Below are 11,714 nucleotides of genomic sequence, written 5' to 3' on the forward strand. Positions count from 1 at the left end.
AAAAAAAAAAAAAAACAGAAAATGCTATGAAAATGAAGAAGTAGACCGGGCGCAGTGGCTTAGGCCTGTAATCCCAGCAGTTGGGAGTCCGAGGCGGGTGGATCACAAGGTCAAGAGATCGAGATAATCCTGGCTAACACGGTAAAACCCCGACTCTACTAAAAAAAATAGAAAAATTAGCCGGGCATGATGGCGGGCGCCTGTAGTCTCCCAGCTACTCAGGAGGCTGAGTCAGGAGAATGGTGTGAACCCGCGAGGCGGAGCTTGCAGGGAGCCGAGATTGCGCCACTGCACTCCAGCCTGGGCGACAGAACCAGACACCGTCTCAAAAAATAAAATAAAATAAAATAAAATAAAATAAAATAAAATAAAATAAAGAAGTACTAAACAGATAACATGGATGGATATTATTATATGTATGACAAAAATGAGAAGGAAAGGTCCTGAAGAAGGTACACAGATACATTTTGTAATACCCAGAACACAGTGCAGATACCAATCATAATAGATATGTGATTACACATATGAATGTAGATTAATACCCAAAACAGTTGTGTGTGAAGCTAATCTGTTTACAATATATTATATATTTCATGAGACTTCTTCTGTGATAAAAATAGACTTGGCATCACTTAAAAAAATGGTTCTAACCTTTTTAAAAGTTCTCAGATATTCACTTGGCGGAGCAGTACACAAGCTGTGTGTTTCTAGTTTTCCTCTACAATGTAAGAAGTTAATCAAACAGGCAATTAATCTGTATGATATTATTCATATGAAAGCATATGCATATTAAAATACACAACAGACTTCATTCTCATTTTCCTTAAACTTTTCTCTAATACCAGGGGCTTGAATGTCCAGCAGAGCTCACAATATGAAAAGGATACACAGCAGTGCTTTTGTTGCACATACCAGAAAGTACAAGCAATAACATTCTGCTGTATAAACACCTGTAATGAAGGCAGAAAATGTGTAGTAAGCTAAGAAACAAGACTTTGACCCCAACAGCACTAATCTCTCGCCTTGAATCTGCTTCTGCTCCTCATTTCCATTAACAGTGCCACAATCTTCTCTGTAATCCTGATTTGAAATCTCATAGTCGTCTTAGACTCCTCCTTCTCCTTCATCTCGCCCTTCTGTTCAATTTCAGCTTCCTGTTGATCAATATCAGCATCTTGTTGATTCTGACTCTATAGTTCTTCCCACATTTCCTTGTCATATCTTTTGCCACTTTCTTTTTTTACTTCTGTTTTAAGAATTTTCAGAGTTGTCTCCTTACTCCTAGCCATCCCCTTCCAATCCATCCTTGATATTGTCTTGAAAGTGATATTTCTAAAATGTAGATCAGATACTAACCCTTCGTTTGCAGACATTTACCACTGTCTACATTGGTTTTAGCAGTGGTTTTCAAAGTGTCATCCCTGGACCAGCAGCATCACCTGCTTTGTAGTAACTACTTCGTATTAACGTAGATTCTTAGGGGCCCATTCCAGACCTTCTGAGTCTGAAACTCTGACAGGTGAGCACAAAACTCTGTGTTTTAAAAAGTCCTCCGGGTGATTCTGATACACACTAAAATTGAAAACTACGGGGCTACAGAATTAAGTTCAAGTTTCTTGGCATGGTGTCACCAAACCTGTCTTTTCTGCACTTATTTTCACCCCCTTAAACTCTTCTCTACTCCTCACTGCTCCACTATTTCAGAATCTTACCATATACTGTCCTATTAACTGAGATATCCCATTCGCTTGCAATTTTCTCTTCCAAATTATCAGGTTTTGAACTAAGGCACATTTTGAATTTCGTCTCTTTCTTAATTCCTTTTTTGCTCTTCCTAGTCATATTTCCTGCTCCATTAGTTCATCTGTGAAGTGGAAAATAGTTCTGGGTTTAGAGGTAAAACAAACTTCTTGCTTTGTGTTTCCTCAGTAATGTTATCTTTGCTCTCAGAATGTATTCGTTCTTTCTTGTGCTATACATGGTTTTTGACAAGTCTGTTCCCACTTACAGATGGTGTCTTCAAGGGTGGTGCTAGTCTCAGTAATCTTTGTCATAGAAGAGTGAGTTGCACATCATATGTGCTCTATAACATGTGGACTGACACCAATATATGACTTGAACTTTACTGCATGATTATTTTATGTGTTCATTGCTGAAAACAATCCATTAGTCCATTTGGGATTGTTATAAAATTTAAAGACCTTTTGTAACTTACTATCTTGAAAAGGGTAATTGTGTTCTTCTGTCTCCTCTAAAACAAAAACAAAATAAAAACAAATCTGTGCCTTGAACCCTGTTACTTTCTCTTTAAAGGATCAGTTTGCCAGCTGGGTGTCCTGCCATCTAACAGGCCTTCCCTGTGAGGCTCCTCTAAATTGGGAAAAGGATTAAATTTGATCAGTGTTTGTTTGGTCTGTTACTCATCATGTTGATATTTAATCCAGTGTCCAATAAGTGTCCCAAAGGAACAAAATGCCTGAAGCTGGCAATATTTTCTGACCTATCTGTCTGCACATATTCTTATCAGTTTTTACCCAAATGGAGGGTTTTCCGGGAGACATACATGAGCTAAATAAATATTATACTAGTATGCTTAATTAATGTAAAACAGTAAACTATGTTTAATGTATCAACAAGGATTTGAGTCCTGACGTACACTCAGTTTTGTGAAATCAAATTATTCTGAGTTACAAAATTGTATCACTTTGTAATATTATAAAGGAAAAATGCATACTGCTATATTTTAATTATTAGGGTTAAACATACCTACAAACAATAGTTATAAGTGATTGTGTTAACACCAAAGGTATGCATTTTCAATACTCCTTTAAGTGAACAGTTATTTAGTTAATCACTAATTTATTCAAGACACATTTATTGATTGCCTCTTATGCCCCAAATAGATACAGATATGGAAATAGCTCTAGATTTATAATTAGAGCTAAATGAGTTTTTTTTTTTTTCTTTTTAGAGATGGAGTCTTGCTATGTTGCCCAGACTAGACTAGAACTCCTGGGCTCAAGCAATCCTCCCATATCAGCCTTTTGATTAGCTGGGACTACAGGCGCATGCTGCTGGGTCCTGTTTGAGATTTAGATACATAAATGATAGATACATAGATAGATAAACAGATAGCTAGGCAGAGATAGAAATAGAGATAAAGATAGAGAAAGATAGAGATAGACATAGAGATAGTGATAGAGATATGGTAAAGTCCCACTTTTCAGAGTCCCCACACTTCAGTGATCAATGAAATACATGTAAGCAAATAATGATTTAATATGATACATACTAATGAAAGTATGTATTAACTAAAGAACATAGGGTGACTACATAATGAAAAGAGTGAAAAATATCTTTAAAGTCAAAGATGGACCATATATACCAAGATGTTACCTATCTGAATCAATTTCTTATGCCAAGACTAATAAAAGAAAATAAGAATCCAGATTTTCTTGTAGCATGACGTGGATCTGTTTGTGTTTGCTCAAATAGCAGGGCTTTTTCTGCTTCTGTTCAGTGTGTGAATGGAAAGCAGAACATCCCCTGTGTTCCATGTACTGTGTGAGGTCCTTTCTCATGTCGCTTCTAAACACTAAGAAAATTAAAAAACGAAGATCCAAACACAAGTCTGAAATTGAATTTACTTAATGCAAGGCAGGAATAACATGATCCCACACAGATGCATGGGACCTTCAGATTAATGGTTAAAGAATTGTTCAGGGCCGGGCGCGGTGGCTCAAGCCTGTAATCCCAGCACTTTGGGAGGCCGAGACGGGCGGATCACGAGGTCAGGAGATCGAGACCATCCTGGCTAACACGGTGAAACCCCGTCTCTACTAAAAAATACAAAAAACTAGCCGGGCGAGGTGGCGGGCGCCTGTAGTCCCAGCTACTCCGGTGGCTGAGGCAGGAGAATGGCGTAAACCCGGGAGGCGGAGCTTGTAGTGAGCTGAGATCTGGCCACTGCACTCCAGCCCGGGCGACGGAGGGAGACTCCGTCTCCAAAAAAAAAAAAAAAAAATTGTTCAGAGAAAGTTAACCTAAAACATTGAGGATTTTTTCACATATAGACACATACAAGGAAGAGAAACCCTTATGAAGACTTTTTCTCAGGCCAAAGTCTAGTGTAGAGCTTTAAAAAGGCAAACTTAGAAGTTTGGGTTGGTTTGTTTGTCTCTCCAACAACAAGAGTTGCTGCTGCAAAGTGAGAGTCGTTCTCCTTAGTTTTTAATTATTATTCCAAGATATCTACCCAAGTAGACACAGGCTGAGTATCCTTTTTTTCTGAAATGCTTGGGACCAGAAGTGTTTTAGATATCAGATCTTTTTCAAATTTTAGAATACTTGCATATACAGTATATAATGAGATATCTTGGGAATGGAACCCAAGTCTGAACATCAAATTGATTTATGTTTCATATATGCACATAGCCTGAAGGTAATGAAGGTAATTTTATAGTTTCCGTGGCGATGCTAAATAAATTGTGTTCTGTGAACCTACATTTTGACTGTAACCCATCAAGTGAGGTCAGGTGTAGAGTTTTCCATTTGTGGCATCATGTTTGCCGGCACTCAAAAAGTTTTGAATTTTGGAGCATTTGGGCTTTCAGATTTTCTGATTAGGGATGTCCAACTTTACTTTAAAGTAACATAATTTATCCTTCTATAAATATAGTATTTCACTTTCATATTAGTATGCAACACATTTATATTATTAGACTTTTTTGAAAGAATTCAAACTTCAAGTTTGTGACGATGAAAGTATTTTTAGCTTTTACATAGGTAGTAATAGTGACTTAATTTAAAATACTTTCTCTACTCTTATTTGAATATATTGACAATAGCCAATGTAGGTAGCTTTTCTTCATAGTACATCGGTAGTGAAGGAATTACTTCTGAATCTTAATTCCATTACTGTCTTCATATAAGCTCCCAGAACTTTATGGGCAGTAACAAAAATGAATGAACATGGTACTTCTTACTCCCACTCCCCACTGTAACTTCATGGCTTCCTTCATGAACTCCCCCTGGCTGTGAAAGAACATGTACTGCAGAGATATGTTGAACTGGAGTATTTCCATAGAATCCTCCCATCAGGGAAGAAGAGTACCAATAGCAAACTTTCTGAGAGAGACTTATGGGAGGGTATTTTATTCCAAAAGGGAGAAAAACAGATTAAATACTACCAGTGTCTACAATTACCTGATGATAATTTTAAACAACAGTAATAATAAAAGTTAGATAAATTACATACAATTAATGTGCAATGAAATCAACAGTGTCTAGCAATATGGTTTTGGAATGATTGTTCCCAAGCCAACAAAGCTTGTGTGTTGAAGTAAGAAAAAACTGAATGGATCAACAGCAATTCTGTTCATCAAGAGTTAGATTGTAAGTTATCATATATCGTTTTAAGATTTGAAATGTCTCACTACACAAGGTTAACAAATATACTTTGTGGGTATATTTTTAAAGTCTTTATTCAGAAGGAGATACATACTGAAGTATTTGGGGATGAAATATCATTAGGTCTCTAATTTATTTTCAACTGGTTTAGAAACAACAATATAACATACAAGGTGTGAGAGAGAACATGTGTGGAAATAAGGCAAAACATTAACAAAGGAAAAAAGTATATCTCCTTCATCACTTCTTTCATTTAGTGAAATGTTTTATTGTAACTGTTGAAGAGAGACATATGTCCGTCATTCGTTTAAATGATTTTATGCAGACCGAGCACGGTGACTCACGCCTGAAATCCCAGCACTTTGGGACACCAAGGCAGGCAGATCACGAGGTCAGGAGTTTGAGACCACTCTGACCAACATGGTGAAAACGCGTATCTACTAAAAATACAAATATTAGCTGGGCGTGTTGACATGCACTGTAGTCCCAGCTATTCAGGAGGCTGAGGCAGGAGAATCGCGTGAACCTGGGAGGCGGAGGTTGCAGTGAGGTGAGATCCTGCCATTGCACTCCAGCCTGGGTACAGAGCAAGACTCCGTCTGTGGAAAAAAAAAAAAACTGAGCCGAGATCCTGCCATTGCACTCCAGCCTGGGTGACAGAGCAAGACTCCGTCTCTGGGAAAAAAAAAAAAAAAAGATTTTATTCAAATAATTTGAGTATGCCTTGAATTGTTCTTTATAGTGTTTGCCATCTTTTCCCAGGAATTATTGAACCATTTTAACTTAAGTTTATTTTTGAATAGCATGCATTTAGTTTAATGGTAGTAAAACCTCCTAAGCCATAGATCCTCCATCTGTTTCCATATTGAAATGAACACCAAGTTTCTCTAATGTCCAAAGTGCCATTTCTTCATTTTCCCTCTAACTTTTCTTTGGCACATGACGTTGAACCGTATGAAACTTTTTTCCTGACTAATATTTAAGTATGGAATAAGAGTAATTTTCAGTAATATTTGTGATTTTCTTCCAACATTTTCTCAGAAAGCATATTCTGAAAGTGTGTATTAATATCTGTATGCATTCTCAGCACAACTCTCTCTCTAGTCTCTTGATCTAATTTGTTACTAACTTTTTAAAACTTTCTAGACTAAATCCTTTTGCTTACCTTCAAGCATTTTGCTTTATGCTACAAATCTTCTGAGACTCGAATAATTTTATCATATGGTTTATAGACTCCAACCTTGAAGGTATTTCAACCTTTTTCACTAGCAGTGATACCCTCCATGACAGATAGTCAGTTATATTAACTTGATTCTATTATAATTTACATAGTGGTAAAACAAAATAATTTTAAACTTATAATCAAAATTATAACTGTTTAAAAAATTACCACCTAGGATTCATTTTATGTAATGGGAAAATATACAAAACTGTTTCGCTAAATATCATATGCAATTATATAACTTGGATATCTCTATGTAGTTTTTTCATCCTGTTTAACATGATATGCCAGCTCTACAGTAGTCATTGACAGGTATTATGACAATGACTCAGACATGGATGATGCCCACCAAGCTTGCAGCATATTTACTCTAGATAGTACCTCCATACAGCCCTTTTGTAAAAATTTTAAACCCAAATTTGGTAATTGAAATTAACTAAATCAAAGAAGGCTATGAAATTGACACATTTATTAAGAAACAATATGTGACAGTAGGGATAATTAATTCTAGGTTCAGATAAATCTGGGTGAGAACCCAGCACTCACCCTTATTAGCTGACATGGAGTTTCTTCAACTGTATAACTTGGTAATTCAATTGTTTATTTTGCTTATTTATTCAAGCATTCATTCATTTGTTCATTTAGTAAATGTATGCTAAGCCGGTTAGCAGGCACAATTCTAGGCACTGTGGCTGAAAAGGGAAGTGAAAAGGACAACATCCCTGCTCTCAAGGGATTTATATTCAACTGGGGAGACAGAAAGCAAGGTAGATATATAATATAACATCAAATAGCAGTAGGTCTTGTGAAAAAAATATCAAGGCATACTCTGGATCAAGTGACCAGGATGGAAAGGCAAAAGGCCTCTCTGAGGAGGTGATATTTGGCAAGAAAGAAAGAGAAAACCATGCTATTGGTTGGAGAAAAATGTTCCAGGCCGAGGGAAGAGCAAGTTCAAATGCCTCAGTTTGTATTTCTGTGAATAGTAAATGAAAGATTATAAACTCCTGACACATCGTTAAGTGCTTATTAGATGTTAGATATAATTTAAAGATAATAAATGTGGATAATTAATTCCACATGTTATTATGTGTCTTCCTTGCTGTAATGTACATCCTCCTTTTCATCTAGACCATTTTTCTTCTCTTGGATACTGTATTATTTATCCTGTTCTCAGAGCTGTTAGATTGCCCTCTTTTTAATTTGTAGTGAGTTTAACCCTGCTTGCAATACTCAAATGTTATTGCTGTCAGAGGTCCTGTTTTCTCAGTCTTTGCCCTTTTGCTCAACATTTGTATACTCTGAGTAATGCCAAATTGATTTTCTTGCTAAGTGTTGGGCAACTGCCCTCTCTAAACAGTAAATTCACAACTTCTCCGTGATGATGATAATGTTGATGCCCTGTGGGAGCCTGTTGTTTTGTATGTGTGTGCAGGGAGAGGGGTGATCTAAAAATGGTGTCAAGATGTCATTTGGAAGATAGTACCTACAGAAAACACAGAAAACCCAATCACACCTCACCCCCATCCTCCCCATTTCCCAACATGGTTTCTTGTGTACACTTCTCCGATTCTCCCAGAAGTCAGAGCAAAGTGACTGTTTACCTCTGTCTCTGGCTGTGAAAAAAACACGACCAGAGCTCAACTCACTTTTATTGATTTCTGTATTGTTTGGCTGTAAAATGTTTATTCTCAATTGTATGAGTTTGGGTCCAGTCAGAGAAAAAACACAGTCGTTTGAACAGTGAAAGTTTATACAAATAAATATTAAATGTAACAGGGGTTTATAGTAATGAAGGGATTGGCTATCGTAAAAGAAAGATGTATTAGTTTGCTCAGGCTGCCATAACAAAATACTATAAGCTGAGTAGCTTAAACAAAAGATTTTTATTTCTCATGGTTCTGGTGACTGGGAAGTCCATGATCAAGGTACAGCCAATTTGGTTTCTGGCTTTCAAATGGCTACCTTCTTGCAGTGTGCTCACATGATCTCTTTTTTGTAATCACGATGGAGTGAAAGAGAAAGCTCTCTGGTGTCTCTTCTTATAAGGGCACTAATCCCATCAAGAGTCTCCTTCTCATGACACTCCCCATCTAACCCTAATTACCTCCCAAAGAAAGGCCTCATCTCCACTTACTGTCATATTGAGGGTTAAGGCTTCAGCATATGGATTTTCAGGGGAGGGCACAAACATTCAGTCTATAGCAAAAGAGAACCCTAAAGAATAGAGGAATGGCTACATTTAGCCCTGGGGCTGAGATAGCACACCTAAGAAAAAGTCCCTATGTTTTCATCCCCAGAGCAGAGAACCGCACTTTATTGGGAAGGTACAACCATAGCTTACCAAATGGCAGAAATCGCTAAGTTGCTATACTAGCAGAACTTGTCAGAAATCTGTCTTCTACAAGTTAACAGAGACCCTTCCTCTAAGGTACCTGGGAAACATCGCCAAGCTGCTGGTTGCCAAGCACTGTTGGAGCCAGGTGCTGAAGAAGCCTTGCACACTGCAAGAGCCTGCCAAGTGAGCATACTGAAAATAGGAAGCAAATCCCTTTCTTCCTGAAATGTCTCACCAGTGCCCTCTCTCCACCAAGCTTTAGTGCCAGCTAGTAAAGAAAAACATATCTCAAAGGCCCAGATCTATTTTTACCGAGCAGGCAGAAAGGTACATTTAGAACTAAGAGGCAATAAATCAATAACCAGCACACTGGTATAAACTAATAATAAATAACAGCAGAAGCAGACTAAGTGAAGAATACATTGTTTTTTTAGCAGAGTCCACTACTTTGCAGGGCCATTCTCAGTTTGATTCATTGCTGTGTGCTCTGTGCCTAGAATTAAACCTGACGCAATATGGATGCTCAGTAAATATTTGTTGGATGAACGAATAATCTAATTGCTTATTTTTTTCCCTCTAATGTTTTTCCTCTCTTTCTCTCTCTCTCTTTTTACTATAGCTGATGGATGCACTGATTGGTCTATCGATATCAAGAAATATCAAGTTTTGGTGGGAGAGCCTGTTCGAATCAAATGTGCACTCTTTTATGGTTATATCAGAGCAAATTACTCCCTTGCCCAAAGTGCTGGACTCAGTTTGATGTGGTACAAAAGTTCTGGTCCTGGAGACTTTGAAGAGCCAATAGCCTTTGATGGAAGTAGAATGAGCAAAGAAGAAGACTCCATTTGGTTCCGGCCAACATTGCTACAGGACAGCGGTCTCTATGCCTGTGTCATCAGGTATCCCTTTAATTATATTACTGCTGAATCAATGAAATCACAGGCTGCTTTCTCATACTTAAATTTTGCTGCTATCTCTTTTGCCTAAAGCCGTTGTCTCAATATTTGCATGTGTTGCTGCTTTCTAAAATTTAGAATCAAAATCATAAAAAGATGGGATTGGAATTTATATTAGACATTATTTCTAGCTTATGGAGAAAAGAGATACCATCTGGGTAGCTACTTATGTTACCAGGAATTACTAAAAACTATGAAATAAAATTTATAGAGGAAGTAAAATGGTGCAAATAAAATGTAAGCAAAGACTTGCAGAATGGATGCATAGTTTCTTGCTAAATGAGTTGTAACATTTTGTTATTGCCCTTCACAGACAGATAGAGCATGGATACTTCTGGTTCACACACATTTGCAAAGATGATTTAGGTGATGTGTGTATGTGCACAGGGAGAGGAAGAAAGCATTACCATGTTAGAGAATATGAAGATTGTGTTCCAGATTGTTTTGCTAACCAAAACTTCTGGATCAATACAAAAATGTTCCCAAGTCTTTCAGGGCCTATACCAAAGTTAATAACATTCAGTTCCTGTATCCCCAAGGATACTCACCATACATCTACACATCTTTGTCAGCTTCTAGAAGAGGCATATGCACTTTGTTTAATGATAATGCATTGAAGCGGTGTCCATGTAACACATTAGCAGTTAAAAACCTCAGTTTAAGCATTTAGCCCCCCATGGATTGTGTATCACACCCTTCGTGAATGGTCGTGTATATAATTGGACTATTAGAACATTAGCAAAGCTGGGTATAGTCATATAGAAGGTGTGTTTAAATCTATTTATTTGGCTTTCTGTATTTGGGCTTATTCAGAGAAATAAAGAAGAATCTAAAGTAGCTGATTCCCAAACTCAGAGAAAGTCTCAGAATCACCTAGTATCTTTTTCAAATAAAAATTTACCACTTCTGAAATCCTGATCAGCAGCTGACACTCCTCTGTCATGAATATCATGCCTCCCTCTCACTGTCATCTGTAAGAATTACCTGTAAGCTGAGTCATGGCTACAGCTGTGCTAGGACATTGAAATAGGTCAAGTTGCATAAAAGTTAAACAGAAATGTATCTTTCTAACACTGACAACATATATTATGTTAATGTTGGAAAATATAAATGAATATCAGTAAAGAGTTGTGTTTCGGGAAAATGCCTAATGGATTTTAAAAGAATGAATACATCTGGCCAGGCACAGTGGCTCATGCCTGTAATTCCAGAACTTTGGGAGGCAGAGTAGGGCAGATCACTTGAGACCAGGAGTTAGAGACCAACCTGGCCAACATAGCAAAACCCCATCTCTACTAAAAATCCAAAATATTAGTCGGGCATGGTGACATGTGCCGGTGATCCCAGCTGCTTGGTTGCAGTGAGCCAAGATCACACCACTGTACTCTAGCCTGGGCTACATTGTGAGACTCCATTTCAAAAATAAATAAACAAACAAATGCATCATTCCTTTGGCAACTCTTCTTCTTTCTCTTAGGGTTTACTAATCCTTTTATGATTAAACATAACTCTTAATAAAAGTAGACGTTTTGTAGGGGTACAGATCAAGAACTTTCATACTAGTACAGTTAAAGAATCCTGTTTGGACTAGCTGTTCCCATTTGACCAATAGTTATTAGATTGTAATTTCATATCTGCTATGTTTCTTTTTTTTTTTCTTTGATAGTAATTTGTTTTTTGTTTTTTGTTTTTTTTTTTAAGTGTTAAGCAAAAATTATTTATTTTGATTCCAAAATAATGACTTCCAAATCTGGATAAAGCTCCTTGTTTTGTTAATTCTTTTTTTTTT

The 11,714-nt window shown here is 37.1% G+C and overlaps 1 protein-coding gene across 1 annotated transcript in view; it reads left to right on the plus strand.

Annotated features, from left to right (window-relative positions):
- Positions 1–11,714, plus strand: part of IL1RAPL1 (interleukin 1 receptor accessory protein-like 1) — a 1,423,595-nt gene that overhangs the window by 711,195 nt on the left and 700,686 nt on the right. The window contains exon 3 of the mRNA XM_011935152.1: positions 9,589–9,868. Coding sequence (XP_011790542.1) covers positions 9,589–9,868 — 280 coding nt within the window. The remainder of the gene's footprint in view (positions 1–9,588; positions 9,869–11,714) is intronic.

This window comes from Colobus angolensis, unplaced genomic scaffold (assembly GCF_000951035.1).
Source record: "Colobus angolensis palliatus isolate OR3802 unplaced genomic scaffold, Cang.pa_1.0 Scaffold140, whole genome shotgun sequence".
NCBI classification, from domain to species: domain Eukaryota; kingdom Metazoa; phylum Chordata; class Mammalia; order Primates; family Cercopithecidae; genus Colobus; species Colobus angolensis.